The 22772-nt window shown below is 33.2% G+C and overlaps 2 protein-coding genes across 7 annotated transcripts in view; one reads left to right on the forward strand and one right to left on the reverse strand.

Annotated features, from left to right (window-relative positions):
• Positions 1-13012, reverse strand: part of LOC111086810 (neurogenic locus notch homolog protein 1-like) — a 73735-nt gene extending 60723 nt beyond the window's left edge. The window contains exon 1 of the mRNA XM_022391177.1: positions 12960-13012. Coding sequence (XP_022246885.1) covers positions 12960-13010 — 51 coding nt within the window. The 5' untranslated portion in view covers positions 13011-13012. The remainder of the gene's footprint in view (positions 1-12959) is intronic.
• The window catches only part of LOC106463634 (rho GTPase-activating protein 45-like), a 116788-nt gene that overhangs the window by 31567 nt on the left and 62449 nt on the right, over positions 1-22772 (forward strand). For 2 of the 6 annotated variants that reach the window (XM_022391175.1, XM_013923683.2), the window contains exons 4-5: positions 1184-1265; positions 17640-17700. In XM_022391175.1, the coding sequence (XP_022246883.1) occupies positions 1184-1265; positions 17640-17700 (143 nt within the window). Of the gene's footprint in view, positions 1-1183; positions 1266-12664; positions 13059-14696; positions 14837-15895; positions 16067-17639; positions 17701-22772 lie in introns of those variants that run through there. The other 4 variants (XM_013923684.2, XM_022391173.1, XM_022391172.1 and 1 more) reach the window with 4 other exon arrangements.

Consider the following 22772-nt stretch of genomic DNA (forward strand, 5'->3'; position numbering starts at 1 on the left):
TCGTGGTAGTAAGCTACCTTTACCTTGTGTGTGATGTTTTTCCTTCGTGAAACTGTAATATATTTTCCACAAATGTAGCAGAAACTGTTTAAGTGATTTTTGCACTTTCGAACTTTATTGAACTGAAGGCAGCCAGCATTTCAAATGATTTTCTGAAAAATATAGAAGAATTTATGTTTACAGAACTAGAGTTTAAAACAAAGTTTTTCAGAATTTGATTATATCACGGGTATGATACATGGGTAAGAAAATTGGACTTTGAATTGTTTTGACTGCGTGCAGAACAAGGCGAAGTGACCAACTGAGTGAATGAGAGGCAACTAAGAGAGAGAGAGAGAGGTGTCTAACTCTCGTCCCCTTTTATATTCAGTAATTGTAATTCCATGGCGGAGCAGGTGGAGCGCGTCAATGAGGCAAAAGTGGTACAATTCAGTGAAATTATAGCGAGAAAAAACAGCATATATTAACAATATATTTGGAACTTTACACCAATACAATACAGTCAATGTTTGAAGTTATCAAAAATATATGTCTTTTACCCATTAACATGTCCAAGTAAACTTAATTTCACAGTATAAACATATTGTACTGAGATGATTACATGGTACTTCACATACTGCTGAGAAATATTGAGATATTATGATAACTCAAAATGTAGAGGCGATGGATAAAATTTGTCTACATTTTTGAAGTCAGAACCATCAAATTTCCCATCATTTGAGTTTTCTCCAGAAGCAAATTGTTTGTTGTTCAGTGCAATTCAAGTGCATTTGTTTTAGAATGGATGCAAAAAAACACCTTATTACTCCTAATAAAGGAATATTATTTCAAACACTAACTTGCATCTTTCAGTGGTTTCATATGATTTAACAAGAACGTCATTTAGAAATGTAGATGTTTTTGTTGCGAGTTCAAAAGAAAGAAAGAAAAAATTCGGCCAACTATAGTTATGGGTATCACTGACCACTTGACAATATTGTAATGACCAATTAAAGTTTGTTTATCGTGACTTCTCGACTACTTTCACATTATAAACCAAATAAACGGAAAACAGAACTTGATGCGTCAGGACAACTAAATCAGCTATTATTCAGCGCTTTCCAGTTATTTAACATAGATAATTTTCGTAAACAAGGAGCTGTTAGAAAATCACAGAGGTATTATAAAAATATCCTTTTGATAGGTCACAACTTCGAAGATGGAATATCAAGACCGACACAATTCGTTGAAGCTGTTGATCAGCTAGTTGGAGCATTCACTAATAGGTATGTGTTATATTAGATAGGTGCATAATGTAAAAGTAATCTTTATGTTTCAGGCAAACAGTGTTTAAATCGTAGGTTGTCACGTTTTTTTGTGTTTTTTTTTTGCCATGCAATATAATATATTTACCGTTAAACTGTGGTTTCTACAACTACTTTTAATGCAGGTGTTAAAATAAATTAGCATGTTCAAGAACTCTTTTTCTAATTCATAAATATTTGAACAGTTGTTAAAATTCTTACAACATGGATTTTCAATCATTATATTATTTGGTATTATTAATAAAACAATGGTACGGTGTTATCTAGAGAGTTACACTATACGTTTAGACTTTGTCTTCATATATAATTCATTTTCCTTGAATACGTCAAAAATATATTATGATTATGAAAACAAAGTTAAAAGTTTGTATTTCATTAGTTAGTTTTTTCATGGCTTTGTGGTTAGGAGACTCGACTTGCAATTTGCGTGTCGCGGGTTCGAATTCCATTCCGTGGGGTGTTATAATTGTGATGGTCAATCCCACTATTCGTAAGCAAAATAGTTTCCCAAGGGTTTGCATCGGGTGGTGTTGACTAGCGACCTCCTCTCTGCCCCCCCTCCCCAATGGCACAGCGATATATCTGCGGACTTACAACGTTAGAATCCGGGTTTCAATACCCGTGGTGGGCAGAGCACAGATAGCCCATTGTGTAGCTTTGTGCTTAATTAAAAACAAACAAACAAAGCCTCCTCTCTAATCTGTCATTGCAAAATTAGGAGCAGATAGTGCTCGAGTGACTTTGTGCAAAATTCAAACCAGTCATTTCAGCTAATATTTTCTCAGCACACTTTATAGATGTCCTCCCATGACTAACTGCGAAAAGTCAGCTGCAGAAATTGTATTTTTTTTATAATCAATTGCTTGAGTATAAACTCGTGCTTTGCGTACGATGTATGTAATAAAATTATTTGACTACTAAAACATTGTTTAGAAAAAAATAATAATAATGCTATGTGACCAAAAACCCAAACTTTTTTTTTGAGATATACATTATTAAGTGGAATACTAAATATATGAGAAGGATATATCTTTTAAATGGATAAATCCTTTCAATAATGATGTTGCTATATTATGTAGTTGGGCATGAATGAAACAAAAACCTGCTAACCAGAATATGGAGTTGTTGTATTTAGATTTAATATGAATAAGTGTAAAAGCATGGACTGACTATAAACGGCACATATCTCTGTACACAACATGTTTTTTTGTATAAACACCTTATCTTTCTGGATGATCGTCATCTTTGACTCAGATCAATATATGCTATCACCATTCATTTGCATGGATTTCATAAACTAAGTAAGAATATTCAACATTTAAAAATGAACAATCATTTTTGTATAAAGTTAAAAGTTAAATATACAATTAAAAATTCTATACATTTATAAACTCTACATGTTTCGGTGGGAAAATTTTCCACCATCTTCAGGAGACCAGAAGAAACACAGGAAATTTATTTATCTTTTTTATACCAGCAAGTGCACGCGTATAATTTGCATATTATATAGTACCATCTACAGAACATATTTCCAAAAATTCACTTCTGTGGCACCTGCGCCTAGATCTCTATTCAAAATCATTTTATGTATAATAATATCAACAAATTTGTTTATGTTTAATTCATTTTCAGTTTAACTTCTGTAAGTATTTGAACCTCATCCCATTCAATGCCATGCGAAGAGTTTGCCACATGTTCTACCAAGGCTGAACCACAGTCCTCCAGTGGCACAGCGGTATATCTGTGGACTTACAACGCTAGAAACCGGGTTTCGATACCCGTAGTGGACAGAGCACAGATAGCCATTATGCAGCTTTGTGCTTAACTTCAAACAAATCACTAATTTTTCTGCAGTGTTTTTGTGTTCATTAATTCGAAACTTCAAATTTATCTTTGTTTGTTCGATATAATTCAAGCCACAACTGCAAACAGATTTTATAAACTCCCCATTTATCCTTTAATTCAATTTAGTATTAAATACCATTAATGATATTCATTAGTTTTAATTTAGGAGTAAAGGCTAATAGAGAAGTCGTATTTTTTAACATCTTGTCTATTTTTATTGAGTGAAACGGAACATATATAGTAATATTTCTTTATTAACCTTACTTATCATCTGTAGTTTCATGTTTTCTAAAATTTGTAATTCCTATCTATAACACACGATTCAAAACTTCTATCGATAGCTATATGTTTTAAATAATTTAGTTCAAGCATAGATCTTCATTATAAGTAGAGACTTTAACGGCCCTACGGACAAACGATGAAAAAGAAGAAATTCTTTGTGACAATAGTTGACGCAATCTTGCGTGCATCGGCATGGCAACTGAGAACGACTTTCTATAAACTGAAGTAGACAGACACCCATTCCCTCTCTTTTCACCGAAACATCCAAAAAATGTAAACAGCCCTCCTTCTTCTATTTCTAAAGTGAATTGCGTTGTGGGGCTGATAGAATTATAATGTTCCTGTAAATTAATTAATGTGTCATTGCCATGTCGCCACACCAGAAACGTGTCATTCACATGTCTTACCAACAACTCTGGTTTTTTCACTGATGTTTCTTTAGTGTCAATAAAAAGGAAAATGATAGTTTCATTGTTTACAAATGTACCAATAGAAGAAGTACTTTGTTCTTTTGAAAATAGGTAACTTCCTAGTAAAATGTTTCTTCATGTCTAGAAGTAGATGATATTATAAATTGAACAAAATTATGTGTAAATTATAGTTATTTTATGGTGGCTGATGGAATTTATAAACAGAATAAAGGTTTGTCCATGGGGCCACCTTTATCACCTCTGTTAGCATAAATATTAATGTTTGATATTGAAACTTGGGTATTTTTAATCTTATTCATAAAGTTGGACCAATTTTTACCTGTAAATACATGAGAATTTGTTATAAAAGAACATTTTTAACAATAAACGTAGAAACCAAGAATCTTGACGATCCTCTGTTATCAACAACAAGGCGGAATGGTATCCCAGTTTTATGTACTTTCGGCAGGGCACAAAAACGAGATAAAATAAAGACGGTATAAGATGTCTTGTTCATTTGTTGTTAAGGTAAGGCAGTTTTGAATTTTTTGAATCCCTTTGCTGAACATTATGGAAAAGAACATTGGATACCACGAGCGGACATCTTATCGGATGTCAAGATCTTATGTAAGTGCCATAGTTTTTTGGACCGAAAGGTTAAATATCCTATTCTTATCAAGAAAAAGAAACCAAAAGTGAATAAATATGAAAGTTGGCCTTTAGTGTAGAGACTTTAATAACATTCGTAAGATTTTTAATATGTTTTAATTTTGACGAAGTCTCCGTACACACTCTTAATGGTTAAAATATATTTTCCGCCATTGTTCTGTGTATGTATTGATATAACAGAATGAAATGATACTTACAGATATAAGTATGATTAGGTATTTCATATATTCAACGCATCCTTTTCTAAATCCTATGATTTTAATAGTTTACCCGTTGATTTATACATATTACTAATTTATCGTTATTGGTTTGTTTCAGCAATTTAAATTCAGTGATGTTTGATATTATTTTAATATGATCTAAGCCTTTTAGACACGTGTAACGATATCCGATTTACTAATGACGGTGTTCCAATTTAGACTCACCTGTATTTGTGAACTTGTGGGATATAGATAGCTCATGACGAAGCTCTGATAGCGAGATATTGAGCTAATAAAGCTACATTCTGGAGATATAGATCGTTGTTTTAGTTACCTTAATATAAATGTTCAAGGACTGCTGGACCTTGCAGTAGCCTCAGTAATAGTTTATTTCTTTGTCTACTTGAAATAACATAACAGCATCCTTGTGATAAACGTGTTGTTATCATCGTGTTTATTTATAATTATATAGATTAATATGTCTGCAAAGACATTCACACTTTGAAATATTTATCTGGTAGGTTAGTTCATATAAGTAGCGTGCAAATTATGTTTAGAGACTTAACCACGAACGAAGCCTTGTGGCGAGTAAGGTTTTACCGCTTGTCTATATGACGTATACGGTTACATACCATAACATTTAACAACTGTTGCTGTAAATGAGATGATTATCTTGACTGAAAGATACCACTTATCCATTTAACTTGCCATTACTGGGCATTTTAACGATTTGATGAGTGTTGTTGTGAAAACGGTGCACACTGACAGTATATAACACATGACAGGAGATACAAAAAGTAGCGGAACTTAGTATACTATTGTACACGTACAAAGAATGTTAAAAATTAACAAAATTATTCAGGGCCCATGTTTGTTGTGTGAGACAAAATGTTGGATAATTTAAAGGTCGAAACGTGTAAACTCAACATGAAGCAACAGTTTCAGGTTACTGTGCAAAACGTTGCTATTAGTTGTTTTCAAATGGAGAGATAAGTTATGACAAAATTCCAGTTTCAAATTATTTCTAAAGTCTCATTATGAGTATTTAGTAATTTACGCTTTAATTGGGGTATCAGACATAAACCTACATGATTAACTCTAGAATTACCGCTGAGGTCCGTACCACATCGGCTTTTTATTCTCTTTAAACACATTTTTCTTAACTCTTTTAGAAACCAATTTCCTAGTGGATTCATAATGTTATTGACCATAGCGTTCCTAATAACATGTAAGTCACACAAAAGAAAATTATGCAATAATACCATCAGTATTGCAATCAATCCCATAATTACTAATGGGGGCCACATATTTAAACAATATTTTTGGTGAACTGTTTACGGTAAGTGTTGTAACAGACAAAAAGATTAGATTACTTAGTATCATGTAATATGTGGATCCTCCCCAGTAGTGAGTCTGTGATTTGAGAGTTAATCAACAAGTTAGACATTTGCGAGCTCCCTTTCAGTCATTGATTCTTCAATCAACTAACCATCCTAACTGCTCGTCAAGCAGTCAGTCCTAGCCATAACGATTAGGGAGTCGTTGTTGGCCGATCATCAGAAGAGACAGACTGTTCTTGTACAGTTGCTTCTTCATCTAACTCATCAATAAACAGCCATATATGTAATACCAGTCTTTTCATCTTCAATAGATCACATGTAACAGTGATCTCATCATCAGATTCAACTTGATCATCCATCTATAATTCCAGGAGTAACCATTTCTGGTCATGGATAATGTAGTGCTTAAGCTTATCAACAACTGTAACTCATAAATTTGTCTTATTGAGGTACTAACAAACAAAATACGTACAAGTCCAGCTGTAACAGAGTTGCTTATACACTGCACGTGCATACTATAAGTAAACCCAGTCACCAGGCTTGATTTATTTTCTAACATTTATTTTAATGCACAGCTACTTTACCCATTTGGTAAGGTGTAAAATTCATAATATTTCATAATAATAAAGCCATTTCATATCTTCCTATGGACTTTGCAGAATAACTTAGGCAGAGGACCATACATCATATCCACTTGGAGATGTACTTATCTTCTTGTCTGAGTATAAGAAGCTTTGTAAAACAATGAGTCAACTCACTGTTGCTCATTTGCACAGTACGTCATCAAGTCTTATGGTAATTACTCATCTCAATCCGTTTAGTTAAGATTAAAACCCTAGTAAGCATATGTTTGATAGTCTAAAACAACCCTTCCGCCAAACTGTGACACTGAAGATGACATGGTGAAGCGCACATTTTCACCACAACAGTTGGTAAAAATTGGCTGTTGAAGTTAGCTCCTCAGTCAGCGTGGATTTTTCCTAGTAATCCAGAGTGTGATATTGGACTATCATAATATATCAAATAACAGATAAGTTTCAGTCTATCTCTGGTTTGAGCAAATTATACAACTATACCTACGGCGATTCTCTCCAGGGGCGAATATGAAACTTTCTGCCAAATTTTATCCCGAGAACACTGATTTTCTTCTGGACAGCATTCTTGGTACACTGTCTAACAAATACTTAATGTATTTATGCAAATGCAGCTACAAAACAACTCTCTCACATATGCAACAGTGCACGACACTTCCTGGTGCTTTAATATCGTTTCATTACGAAAAGTCTAAAGTACCTCTTGCCTTAAAATTCTAAGGACTGCTAGCTGTATCATAGGGTGGCTATCTCTTTTCAGTGGTTTGTATTGATGGTACAACATGTAATTCTTCCCTGACTATACAAGTGTTAAATGTTATATATGTCAGTACTACGTTTTTAATTTTGTACTAGTCATACTTTGTCTTGATGTACTCATGAAGCTCTCAAACTATGTTGTCCTTCATTTGCTCTTCCTATGGTTTCTGAGTGGCCAGTTGTGTTGTCTGTCCAAGAGTATAATTGTTACCACTTGTATGCTGTCTCAATGACTTTGTCTGCTGCACAATGTCAAGATTTGAACACTCGATAAATGGATATGATTCCATTAACTGGTGAAATAATATGTTTGTATTTCCATGCTAATTTGCAGGACAGTGCTGTTCAACAAAACTGTGATGCATTGCCCACTTTAATGACTTCCACATAACTGCAAGAACTTTATTCTTTGTTATATAGTATCAGCAGTTAGGAAATCAGTTATTGTACAACTCGTGTAAGTGCAAACACATTCCTTATCATCATTTATCTGTGACAACACCACTTTAGTTCCACAACCACTAACATCTATATCTAGGATAAATGAACAGTCATGATTATGATAAGCCAGCACTGGTGCTTCGAATAAATCATGCTTCAAAGATTGGAACACCTCTCCAAGTTCTTGTGCATCACCTTTAATCAATACAGACAACAGGGGTGCAGCTATCTTGGTGAAATTAGTCATAAATTATCTATAATACAACATAAAAACTAGAAAGCTGAATATTTCTTATTTAGTCTCAAGTTCGGCTAGTCTTTTACCCCTGTGATCTTTGCAAGATCAGAGGATACTCTGTCCATATCTACTAACTGCTCAAGAAACTCCACTTCATGAAAACGTTCTTTTCTTTTCTTTTTATATTTGAAGACTGCATTTTATATTTACTGAAATACCAATCTCACGTTCCCAACAGTTGCTTCAAATGTGTGGCCAAAGTTTAGTTTGCCATCCACATAGATAAGGTACTTCAATTATTGCATTACTTAAGTGTAAGATTGGTCTCAGTAGTTGCAGACACATTACAGTCCTTTTCGGGTCCTGAAACTAGTCTTAAGTAAATTTTCATCATGCAACTCAACTTGCCTATATCCAAAAGTCATATGTAGTATAATAAACAAACGGGCACCTTCAAATACATTTAGAGATTTGTCTATACATAGATAAAGGACAATGATTTATGTTACTGCATTCACATCTTTAAAGCAAGTTACTGGATCTACATATTTAAAGTTGTATAAAGTTTTCACAGAACCTCGATGTTCTTTCCTTCTTTTCGAAATTCGCCAATCAAAATGATCAAAGATTCTTTGAGGGGTATAAAACCCTATCCTTCAACATCCAACTGATTCAGTGCTTCCAAGACTACTTTTAAGCAAACCAAAAGCTCAATAGTCCACTGGACGTCGATCAGGAGAACTTTATAGATATGTGGTTGAATGAGGTTGTTTTCTTTAAGTTTGGTTTTGCATCTTTCTCATAAACTGGCTATTGATTTCGAGTTGATGAAATGATCTGAAAACTTGTGATCCTTTATCAACTTGAAATTCCTGCTTATTATCTTATTAATGATACAGGAAGATATGTCCAGCTTCATCATAGTGACTTTTTTTTATTGGGGGATTCCTTTTCGTAAACACAACCTTCACATTATGGTTGAGAACATTCCTAAGAAATAGCTTGACTTCTAGTTTCGGAGCCTATAATGATCTTTAACATTCTGTTGTGTGAGTTTTATCATTTCAGGGGAGAACAGTAAATGCTTCTTCCTTCGAAATGTTGTGTTTCTTAGCTCTACATTATTTAAGGATTTAGCCAAATGAATAGTATTTTTGAGAAAGGGCTGTGATATTTCTTTGATCTTAAGTCTAATACTGCCCTGTAAAATTGTCGATAATTAATAGTGAACAAAGTATATAACTGCTAAAAAAGTTGCTCTTGTCGCTATGTCTCGAATCTGCGGCTACACGTCGTTGCATTATCGTTTGCAAATCATTTTATAAAGTGCAATCATCCCATTGTATGTCTGTCAAAAACATCCATTTACTTATAATATTGGGCCTACAGAAAAGCCTTAAAGACAACAAAACAAATCAAAGTTTTAATTTGTAATTTCCATATTTCAGTTTAGTTTTGTGCTATATAAAAGAATAACTTCAAGTCTTAAGGATATTTTATCCTGTACGAATTCATGACTATGTTGAACAAAATTTCTGAAAACAGCGCAGAGGTGCTCACTAACGTGATATATATATATATATATATATGTGTGTGTGTATATATATATATATATATATTAAGCACAAAATTCTGTATGTTTATCTGTCCCTTACCTAACTACTCCTAGGTTGCTGGGAAAATAGCAATCAAACTTTGTGGGATGATATTTTGGAACAAGGGGCATGTTACTGGAGGTTCACAACCTCCTTCATCCCCTATTATTGCTGTTATTGACCATTTCTTATCTTCGGCGTAACTAAATGTTAACTACAGTGATACTACGTTCATATACCAAAAACAATTATTAAATTTTCTATGAAACAACATACATATAGTGTGGAGAAGACCATACAAGCTTCTTATATATATCAAAGAGTGCACTAGCACTCTCTATGAGGAATGCAACGAAAAAATGGCCGCTACTATTGCAATACTACATAAATCCAGCTGAAGTTTTTACTTCAACAGACAACATAATGCTGATATGAAAAGCCTTGAGTTATACCCCTTCCTACTTTGTTCCATAACCTTTCAACTTCGGCCCGTAAGACATTTCTGTGGCAAATGACCGTCTATTAACTAATCACGTGTAACATTGTGGAAAGATATTAAGAGCTAAATGTTGAAAGAGGGTAACAGAAAGCACTCCTACCGCCTCTATATTGGCCGCTACCTCTTCTTTCAAAGTCACTCTGACCATCGCACAGTGCATGCTATGTTTTAAGTGTATACGCATTGAGTTCCTAAAACTTATACAAAACTTTTGGTGGGTGATAATGAATACCATAATAATATGTTGTGTTGTAATTAAATTATATGAACATTTGGATTTTTGTGTTATTTATCATAACATCCATACATTTTTATCAGTTCATAACCCAAACAAAGGATGGATACCTCGGCTTCTTTGAAAATGATTTAATTTGTGAGGGTGTATAAACAAAAGTTCATCAATATATGTATAATTTTCTCTGCTTTGTTGAATAATATCGTATAACCAAAATAAAGTATTTGTAGGATAAAATTTCTGCAAGATTTGTTCATCGTGTTTTATTTATTCAACATACAGTTGTTGTTGTTTTTTGTCATTTTTGTAACTGATCTTGTTATTCGTAACTAAAGAATGTTGATAATTATGATGACTTGCCATTTTGGTGCGAGTAAAATTTTTAGAAATCGTGTAGACTTTCATGAGATGTAACAAACCAACAAATGACACGATATTTGATGGTGAGATTTTAGCACTTATGATATCGTGTTTAGCATTTAGTATTAATTTTCTGTGTTGTTCATGACACTAGCATGTGAAGTGGTGTCGACATCAAAATATCTTTCAAGGTGCTTGTCTGAATATATAAGGTTAACTCTCTTTCTATAATGTGAATGTTTTTTTGAGGGGCTGGTTATGGCTTGGTATTATCGTACCTGCATTGTGAATCCTAGGATTCATGGTTCGCGTTTCATTGTTAAAAAAAGAAAATACTTTAATGCTATGGGTGCACTACAAGAATGACAGTCATATCACACTATTCAGTCAGACAAAAGTAATCCAAGAGTTGGCGCTGGGTTATGTTTACCACCGTCTATCAGTTCAAAAATTGGGGATGGTTTTGCACAGATCAGTGTTATAAGTTGATTGTTCATTCTACTTTCATAAAATAAAACAGTGGGGTCCTAAGTCATTCTGTCAGATCAATGAGGTCACGTTGACCCTGAGAGGAATATGAGACAGTGTTACGATCGGTTATGTAGGATCTCTTGGAAAGAGAGAGACACACTAAATCTCGGTACTGGAACAACTTGGTATTAAATGCAATTTGGGTGTGGAAATGAAAAAGAGAAAGTGTAAGTACTTAGGACACAACGCAAGAATGAACCTCCATCTCTTGAACAATAAGTTTTTGTTTTTATCTGTTGTTGTTGTTTTTGGGAAGTCTGGAAGTAGACCTAGAGGTAAAGTCAAAGAGCTACATGGAGTGATAAAATCAAGCAGTGCATTGTGCTATCAGTAACTGAGACTAAAAGACGTATAGTGGTGTTAGGAAGCGTGCTGCCCATGAACCATCATTATGTTATGTTCACACTTGTTTGACCAGGACCATAATGGGAGGTCGTACTGGGGCTGAAGCTTCCCCAAAATGTGCCTTAACCTTCCTTGTAGCTACCACACACACAACGAAAAGTGCTTAATGTTGAAGATGGTTCACTTACTAAATGCTTCAGAATGTGTAAGCTTTATAATATTGTTCAAAACATCATTCTCTTATAATAAAAATATATAAAAACTTGGCGATTGTTTAACCTATTCTTTATGTTTTGTTACATAATGTCTGCCCACAAGATGTAGAGTGCAACACGCTTAATTTTTGTCTGCACATCCCTGTCCCCTTCACTAGGAAGAGACTAGCACCGCCCATGACTGACTGATGGACAGACAGCCCTAAACGAAAATTCTAAAAGAAATAAACAACTGTTTTTGAGGCCTAATTACACCAAAATTATCAGTGAAAATAAAATAAAAATGTATAGATAAATTGGTTTGGGAACTGTCTGTAGATCAGATTTTTTGAAAAAAAACTATAATTATGTATTTTTGTAATATATTGATTTTACGCCCATTCCACTTTCCACAAATATAACTTAACGCCTACTCACTAACTATGTATTAAATTAAAAACTGTCGCGAAAAGAAAACTAATAAAATAACCTTTTTTCTTTTCTTGTAGTATTCTAGGCGGATTGTTAAATTCTTCATATAAATATTCCGATTTTCTTTTTATGCACACAGACGCATAAAAGAACAAATAAATTACGTACTCGGAAATTCTCATAAAAAACCTTGTACACTTTTCTTTATATTCGCACACAGTCGTGGGAGCATTTAAAGATGTTGATTAGATCACTCCTTTCTCCCACCCACGACTTAACCTCGGAGATAGTTTCGATTAATTGAAACTGTTTACTTAGAATCGTGTCGTCTGTAGGGTTAGCAAAGTAGATGAAGTATAATACTGAACGTTGGTTTAAGGCACTCTATGCTGGTGGTACATTACTGTTTATCTTTTGTTACTTTCAAAGTGAGCTTAATTTATTTTTTAGAAACTGCTAGAAATTACGTTATATGACTTCTGTGTATTCTTAAATATAGGAAAACTCTGACAATTATATTATGTCTGAGAACTTGTTTCGAAGAAGCCATTGCTATTCACGTAAAATTAATTAACATAAATTGTTTTGTTTTTAGTCTGTTGGTCTTTCAGTTGATGCACAGGGCTAGTACCGATATATATACACGTACACAAAACAGCAATATAGTAGTTAAGCCAAAAAGTGAACCTGAGTGGCCGAGAGAAACCCCGTGCATGTAAGAGAAAGCCCTGGCTTCATTGGAATATTCGAGATGGAATGACATCTGATGTACTTCGAGGAAATGTGGTGAGATTTCCTTTTCTGCATCGTCAAGAACTCTGCTTCCTATAAACCCCAATGTTTCTTGTATATACTACATTTAAACTTTAAAAAATGATAGTGATAAGTAAGTTTTAAAAATATTTGGTTTCTAACATACTTAAATAATTATTTATAACTCTACAAATCACCCTTCCAAAAGAATCTGCAAGTCGCCAAATGATCCGAGAAGCGTTTAAGTCTACATACATGTTCAATAATTTACCTGTTAATCTACAAGAAACCAGTGTTACTTTCAAAAGTGATTACTTGAGTATCTGTTTTTTCCATTCCATTTTACCTCTAGCTGATAAATGAATGTCAAAATCATACTAATAAATTTGATAGGGTATTTTTGAAGGTTATGGTGGAATACAGTAAAATAATTGTGAGATATACCCGACTTTTTCAATTTAACTCTCATGCAAGTGTTATGGTTTAGATAGTTTATGTAGTGCGAGTGTTTAATTTAGTTATTTTTAGAAGCGATAGTTTATCGTAGGTTTGTTTACATAACTGTTTTCTTTGACGAAAAAGAGACTATTATTTAAAGCTCTGGATACAACTGTGACAACCAACAGTATAACTAACATTTCTATATACATTTGACTTGTTTTAATATATTATTTTAAAACAAGTGGACTCTGTGCTCTTTGTTTATTGTTGAAATTTATCGACAAAAAATCACAGACACCTACTGTAAAGAATCCAGCCTATATATAAAAACATGAGAATAATGTTTTTATCGAACTTGAATAACTGTTCAATCTATTTTATCAAAATATTCCTTTGAAAATTTTGTTCTGCAAAGTGTAGACAACACGACATTATTAAGTGCAGCACAATACTACCGTAAGTTGTAGTTTACGTTGTATTTATGAACATTAATAGCATTAATATAAAATGTATTTCACTAATTACTTAAAAGTCTGTCAAAACTTGTTAAATCTTTAATTGTATCCTGGTGTTTGTTGTGGCTGTTTTCTTTAAACTTAGTTAATGAAATATGTTTCTATTGAATTTTATATCTTTATTTGTTCTTTAATTACATTGTGAAGAAAAGTGGATCTTACAGTGTGTAAGTTATATTTTAAAGTTTGCTCATACAACTGAGTCACGTGAAATCTACAATCTATATGGAAATACGTTTATCTAAGCAATATCTCGTCATGTCTTTTCTTTATGTCTCAATTTATAGTGCAGTTAATTATGGCAGGATATAATAATTTCCTTCCAAAGTCAGACCTGATATGATCAATTGTAATAAGAACTGAGACCGCTAAAGAAGTTGTTACAGCTAAGTATTGGAGATATAAGTAAAAGAGTCTGACTTTCTCGTTAATCAATGTGCAATATCTTTAAAAATAAGAGTGCTAAAGTAGAACAAAAAATGTGCACAGTATTTCCTTGTTATTAAACGCTGAACTACATTTGATACTGTTTTTTTCAATTGGTGAAGCAGGTGGGCATGCTGTTATGTCATCATTATATCTGGATCTGCGTAGTCATACTCGAAAATCACATGGTCTCTTGCTTTATCGTGACGTCTCTAATAAAGCCACGTAGTGTGTAACTATCATGCCTAACCACTTACATAAAATTCAAAGGATTCTTACTGGTGTTTGATTACTGAAATTGTAAACGTGCAAGTTACTGCAATGGTTAGTTTGAGCCCTATCTACAGACGTGGGCGGCTGTTCGTGCTTGAGTATTATGTTTATCATCAGTGGTTTATTCTGCAACACTCAGCACTTCTATAAATGTTCGTGAGTTAAAATGTTCTCGTTTTCTTTAGTACAAATTTTCACTGTAGATATAGTATTTTGATTGTACCGTTATAACATGAAAAGTGGGTTTGATGTAAATTTGTCACTGATGACAAGTGTTCATTCTAGCTGTAACAACGATGATATCTTTAATGCGTAGCACTAACATTGTTGATATTTTTCTGCAGCTTTGACATGCTACTGTTGCTTTAACGTCATTGGTGTTTTCAATGTATTTCATATTGTTAAGTTTAGTATAGTTTTAAAATTACTGGCATGTTTTCGTAATTGTAACATCGTGGATTTCTTTGTATCTATTTCACTGCTAATATGTATGAAGCGGTATAGGCTTTATTGTTTGTTAAATTTCGAACAAAGCTACTTGAAGGCTGTCTGCGATAGCTGTCTCAAAATTTGAAATGATAGACTAATATGATATCAGCCAGTCAATAGCACTTACCGTCAACTCGTGGGCTCCTAAAATCAAATAATGAGATTTTACCGTCGCTCTTATAACGATCCACGGCCACAAAATACGGAATGCGATACATTCATTTTAGTCATTAATCGTTTTCGTTGATTATTATTATTTTCTATATACACGCATTAATTATAGGGGCAGCAGAATAACGTCTAAAACCAGTATAATTATGAGTGTGTGTGTGTGTATATATATAAATCTTTTTGGAAAGACTGGAAGGCGGTGCCGTATTTTCTAACGTAATGTAGCCTTCTAAGGTTACATTTTTAGGATTCTTACAGCCAACTTGATCAGTATAGCCACAGCAGTCTAGACGCAGTACCATGTCATATATCAGTCTTGTATTTGTAATGTAGTTTCCTATCACCGCTGTCAGCAGTTTAAATGCGTTACGTGTGTGACGCAGAGTGTTTATTGAACCACTTGATGAAAACCAAATGTATTATCAAAACGTTTAGGAAGTCATTACAGTCTTATTATTGTCGATTGATACTACGTGTCTCTGTAATCACTCGTTTTACAGATATGTAAACACTTTTCATGTATTAACAGACAGTGACTATTTTTTTCAGTCATAAGTTATACGATTTTGCAAAATCATTTGCAAAAGATTTAGATTTAAAACAAAATGCTTATTTGGAGAGCTGCAATGACTGAAATTCGTTCATCGTTCAGATCTTGGAAAGTATACATGTTGTCAAACTACAATGTGTTACTAGGAGTTTTAGAAGCTAAACGTCAGTTCCTAGGTATGTTTGTGCTAAAACATGTTTTCTTCCCATATCACCCTACTATTGCTTCTGCGTTACCAAGAATAAATGGTTTATATATGGAAACTCAGATCGTGTGGCAAAGACATGGCGTGAGCCATCATCTCAAATCAACTGCCATTTGAATGTCATTTACTAAATGCTAAGGGATTGTTTCATAAGCAGTTTCACCAAATACTTTTATTTTTTACAATATAAGTAATCGGGGATTTTTTAATAGCCATGAATTATTTCTATTTTAAACACAAAGTTTGCCCAAAGTCCTACTACGAACATTCACAATCACGATATGGCCTGTGTAAAGTCCCAATGTGAACATTCTTGGGGCTGTTTCGGGTTATGTAAAACTAAAAAGGTCAAAAAGTGGTAATGGTACTTGGCTAGATTGTAGGGAGTAATACAGCACATTTTGTACAATTTTCCACAATCATATATTAGTAAGTACTATAGCAGTATGAAACCAACGTGTAATGAATGTTATGCATAAAGCAAATGGTTTTCATGGAAAATACAATTTTGTTAACTTTTTCTTTGGTATTTTCTGTAATAATCTTCTGTACTATTAATAAGTTAATTATCTTGTTCCAACTACTATTGTTTATGTATATATGTATTATTTATGTGTTTCTTCAATTATTTTGGTCACTGTATATTTTAGTTGTATAGAGGTTGAATATGTTATATTAAAACAATTTTGAAGCTTCAACACGTTGTTACAGTCCGTATTGCTATGTCTGGTCATGTTCTATTTGATGACCATTTTTCTTTAAAATAGCTCTGCAGCATAGTTTCTACTGAAAAAGACTCTGTCATGTTCAAAACACACCACTGCTCTCTGTATACTTTCCATTTCATCTAGTGCATGAGAGAACTACAATTTCCCAGCATCCATTTCAACAAAAAGTGCTGGATCTGGTTGCATGATTGGTATGATTAAACAAATATATCATGGAAGTAACTAGTGTACGTGTGACTTGTGACACTTTCGAGGTGGAGATCTTTCATGATTAAATTACATACTGTATTGCTTGGGACATGTTAATAATTTTTCTCATTTGATTCTCACCTGTTACAAGATGCCACACATTACTTACCATAGCTGGGGTATGACTTATTGCATGTCTCTTTCTGGATAGTCCTGGTTCCCCAATTTAACCCATATTCCTATGTTTTTCAATCCCATTAAGTGTAAAGAATGTCACCTATTGTGGAAACTTTAACTCCATCATATGACCACATCTTTATAATTGGATGATATGAATATTTTGCATTCGAAAGACCTGTTACGTAACCTTGCCAAACCTAATCAATTTTTGATAGCATTACACTACCTACATAACTCCAAACAATGTCAAAATGTGGTTCTTATACGTTCCATGCAAACTGTAGTTGTCAAGTGACATACTGCTTCACATATTAAAAATTGTTTTAGTATAATGTACTCAATCCCTGCATTAAGATATAAGCTGTCCTTTTCATATGGCGTGGTTTGACAACTAGCGGTATATTATATTTTTAAGCGTTTTAAACACCTTTGTTTTGGGCATTTCAGAGTGTCAGAATACTTGATGGGTGACTTTGATTCTTCTAGCCAAACCGTGCCAAAAACTATAGTAAGTATTCGTAAATTTACTAAAAAGTTATAATATATTGCATTTTGTTATTACTTTTATTTCTTAACTCAGCTAAATGTCACCTCAGTCATTGATATATGTTGCCAAGTTATGCCTTCAACTCCTAGAATTGTCTTAATAACTGTGTTTTGATTGTACAGCTTATTAGGTACGAAAAAGGTACTGATTATGTGTTTATAACAGAGGTGGAGTGGTCGGTAAGTCATTTTCATGTTCTTCAAAAATTGAGTGATATATAACTAACTTTTATATATTTAAAATATATGGGCTTGGTCAATTTGACCGACCTTGTAACCACCACATAACCAAAAAAGTATACAAACTATAACTATAAATTTAATGAGTGTGTCTCCATGAAATTTGGTAGAATTTTAGTAAACATTAAAAGTCTGTTTTACATAAAACATCAAATTTTTAATTAAGTATTTTTGCTAAAGATTTGTTTGCCGATTTGTGAAAACTTTATTGAGTCAGTTCAAATGTGATTTTTATGATAAAAATGAAAATATTTTTTCAGCTTACACTTTTAAAATTTCATTTACATGACCCCTAGCACCTCTAAATGAATATTTAAAGTTTGTTTTAGTAAAATGTTATATTTATCCGTTATTTTCTATACCCTAACACTAAGTGTAGCGAAATCAACATTGCGGGGTAAACTGAAAAGCTGGAAAATACAAAATAAATCTAAATTACCATTTTTTTCTAAAATGACTTCACATTGCAACTGTTATACAACATTTAGTCTTACAGACTTTTGGTTTAGTTCTATTTCTGTACAGTTGCACTTATAAGGACACCTTTTCGAAGTATAGGGCTATATATTACACGCACTTCAAATTACACAATCACGTTTTGCGATGTGCGTATTCCATCACGAATAATTTAGGTGTCCTTATCTAGCCTAATAAGCTTCTAATTTTTGCATTTTAGTTAGTGTTATTACAGTAAACAAAAAAATACATAGAATACAAAAATATACTATTTACACCTTGAGTCTTGTTCATTTTTAAGCTTTTGTACTTTTAAGCGATACGTTCTCGATGCACACATAGCCTAATTTTTTTCTAATGATAGTGTTATCTCACAAATTATTTTTCTAAACTTCAAATATACAATTTCAAATACAAAATATTGTCATGCACAAAATATAGAATGTACTAAAACTACTATAATTTAACTGGCTTCTAAATCAGCTGTAAATATATCAAAATAATTCAATATCAGTTCAAGCTGAACTCTGACGATGGCAGAAAATGAAAAACAATGTAAGTTGAACAATGCTAATCTTGTAGTATTCAGTAAATTGGAATCTTATCTCTTTATTGGTTAGAAACAATCTAATAGCAAATGTCAGAAAGAAGTACTGATGTTTTTTTTAAAGAATGGATATGCTAGGAGGTGAGGCAAGTTGGTTTCACTTTATTGCGTATATATCTAATTAAAGCATGAAGCTTAGAGGCTATAATTTCTAATTTAGCATGAAGATATCTTTAGTGTAAGTGTGTAATTCATTGGAAAGACAGAAAAAAATTAAAATGGGGATTTGGAGCGCAGAGGTGTCATATGATATAGAGAAGTGAAACTTGAGAATTTATTTAAATATTTCCTTTTCGAAATTATAAAATTAAAAGTTATATAATATTTAAATTGAATTACAAAATACTTTTTAATGCTAATTTTATTGGTATACATTGATAATATAGTTTATTAATTAAATTTTGAACGTACCTCTGTAAAAGTCGTGACACACACTCTTTGTTCATAATGAACCAACTTTTCATATAACTTGATACACTGTAAATTAAAAGTAATAATGAATTGAGCCATTCTATTATGCTGATGTGAAATTTGTTAATAAATTTCTAAAATAAAATAAGGTAATATATTATGATACCTCATGCTTATCATTGATTTTTAAATTATTACCATGTTATATATCACAGCGTATGACAGTAGCACAGGAATGTTGCTGTTTACGTTGGTGTCCCAGTTTTACTAGGTTTTTATTATAACTTATCTCAGCATTTCAGTGTAGTTTTCTCAAGTTTACATTATTGTTTGCAAGTGTTTTTATCGTAACGTATTCATAATGTTTGGCATATTTTCATGGTTCTGTCTTTATAAGGCGACCTCAACCTTGAAACAGAGAAATGGTTATTTCTATATGAAATTATCACGCTACAGTGAATAACAAGGACAATGCAGCCAGTGTTCTGAATTTATCGACATGGAGAACATATTTAGAGAGATAAATGTAGAATCTATCTACTAGATGTGGACGAACTTTCTAACGAAGGATATACATAATTGTTTTTAAGAAAAAAAATGTAGTTCTTCACTTATATGATTCTTTTTCTTCCTCCACTAGGTCGCCATTTATTGTTTACTCGTTCATAATTACGTAAATTCTTAACTCCTAACGACAAACTATCAAATGTAATCATTTGTAATTATTTTTAATAACATATTCCTATTAGCACGCCCCCCAGTGGCACAGCGGTATATCAGCGGACTTACAACGCTAGAAACCGGGTTTCGATACCGGTGGTGGGCAGAGCACAGATAGCCCATTGTGTATCTTTATGCATAACTACAAACAAACAAGCCTATTAGCACACGTGTTGCGGAGGTTCAATGTGTTGCATTTAATGAAAACGACATTCCAGGTCACGTGCTATCTTTGGCTTCCTACGTGGTAAGTATGCAGCCGTGATTACGCGTATTGCCTCACACCGATGAAGGACTATGCTATACACCTTAGATCACAGATTTCGTCAAACTTTATATTTTACTGTATATTAATGCTAACTTCCGAAAGCACTTTTATGCAAAAGAAAAAGAAAATCCATGAATGCACAATCGGGTAATTTCATAGATATGTCAGGAATATGGGTGCACAGTCGGGCTATTCAGTAGGTATTTCAAATCCATGAATTCACAATCATATGATTTCGTAGATATGTCAAGAGCATGGGTGCACAATCAGGTGATTCCGTTGATACAATGAGAACGTTGGTGTTGAGTCAGATAATTTCATAGGTATATGAAGAACATAGGTGCACAATCAGGTGATTTCGTAGGTGTATAAAGAACATGGGTGCACAGTAAGATGATTTCTTCTGTGTGTAAGGAACATGGGTGGACAATAAAATGGTTTCAAAGGTGTCTCAAGAAAGGGGAAAGCATAATGTACCAAATCACGGTGTAAGAATCGGTTAGAGTTGAAAAAGGTGAAAAAGCCACCGACTTAAGGAATTAAGGTATTATAGTACTAAATATTTAAGAGATTAGAGAGATATTGGAAAAACAGCCGCCTTTCTAAGTTCAGCTGATTTGGAATCTACAAGAACCCCTGTGATTATGAAATGTTTTAATCTAATGTAAGGAAAACAAGTTTGTTTAGCGTGGTTTGTAGAAATATATATATAAAAAACAAGCGATCAATGAGTAAAAAACCAGTAGATGTAAAAGCTGAAAAATAAATGTACAGAGATAAGCGAACGTATATATATACTGCTAGTAAGAATCAACAGGGCCGGTCCTTGGGGTACGCGACGTGTGCCCTTGCACAGGGTGCCAAAATAGACATTTCAATTGGTAGTTCTTGTCAATTTTACAGGGGCAGAGGTGCCGAATACAAAGTTTGTTTGTAGTTGAGCACAAAGCTTCACAGTGGGTTAGCTGTGCTGTGCCCACCACAGGTATCTAAACCTGATTTCTAGCATTATAAGTCCACAACCTTACCGCTGTGCCACTGGGGGCAGAATAGAAAGTTCGCACAGGCAACAATTTTGCCTATATAGGACGGGCTATGAGAAATAAAACTAGCTTTAAGACTAATTTTCGTGTGTATTATCGAGATAGTGATAAACAGATACTTGTTATGTATAAATTTAGTGGCGGTCAACTCCTGATAGAAATAAGTAAAGTTGAAAGGAAAGCGACGTGTAAATATTGCACATTTGTATAACAAAGTCGATGCGTATTAAAGCGGTACTAAAAGCGGTCTACAATAGAGTGGTGTCAGATCATCCATAACACATATTGTCTGTTCTCTGTAGAAACACTTCTGTGACTTTGCGCTTAAATAGCCATAACTTAAGGTATCTTGGCTATATAATACAAACATTTCATTTACCGTAATTGTCGACGAAAAGTTTTCTTGGTAGTAGCTAGTGTTCACTATTACTTTACTGTGCCTACGACTATTAGTTTTCTTGCTAGTAGCTAGTGTTCACTATTACTTTACTGTGCCTACGACTATTAGTTTTCTTGCTAGTAGCTAGTGTTCACTATTACTTTACTGTGCCTACGACTATTAGTTTTCTTGCTAGTAGCTAGTGTTCACTATTACTTTACTGTGCCTACGACTATTATTAAACCCAATGAAAATATTCTTTATATTTTCTTTAGCAAATTTGAAAGTCTTTAATTCCATATAATTAGTAACGAATCGTTCAAATACACGTGGACCCTGTCTTGCGTTACAACAAACTTTACCTCTCACACGTAAGATGTACATCTTTTGCAGTTTACCTTTCTCTCACCCATTTATCTGGAGAGCAGATGATGCACATGTGTTTTTTATATTTCCAAGACCTCTTTTAATTATCTTATGTAAGATTGATTGGAATATATGTAATTTGTTAATAATTTTCTAGATTAGTGAGAGAGATTCCTGGGCATCGTATCAATGGTTGCGGCAGTATTGCGTTTAGTAAGATACTGTTCAAATAGTTATACATCCCAATATGGGTGTTCTAATTGTTACGTATTACAATTTCAAATAGCCTAAAACTGAGTTAAATTGTAGATTTAGTAGTTAAATAAATGACAATATGTATCCAATTTATGATATTTGCCAACAAGATTGATACACACAGTTTCATTTCTAATACAAATATGTTTTAATATACAAACAAAGATTATAATTTATAGTAACAGTTATTACAAATAATGATCTATGTACAAAAGATTTACAAGCTTACAAACAATATCGAGTCTTCTTTCTGGTCTGGAACTTCCTTGACGTCTAATCGAGGGTTCAT

The sequence above is a fragment of the Limulus polyphemus genome, unplaced genomic scaffold (assembly GCF_000517525.1).
Source record: "Limulus polyphemus unplaced genomic scaffold, Limulus_polyphemus-2.1.2 Scaffold1450, whole genome shotgun sequence".
In the NCBI taxonomy this organism is placed as follows: Eukaryota; Metazoa; Arthropoda; class Merostomata; order Xiphosura; family Limulidae; genus Limulus; species Limulus polyphemus.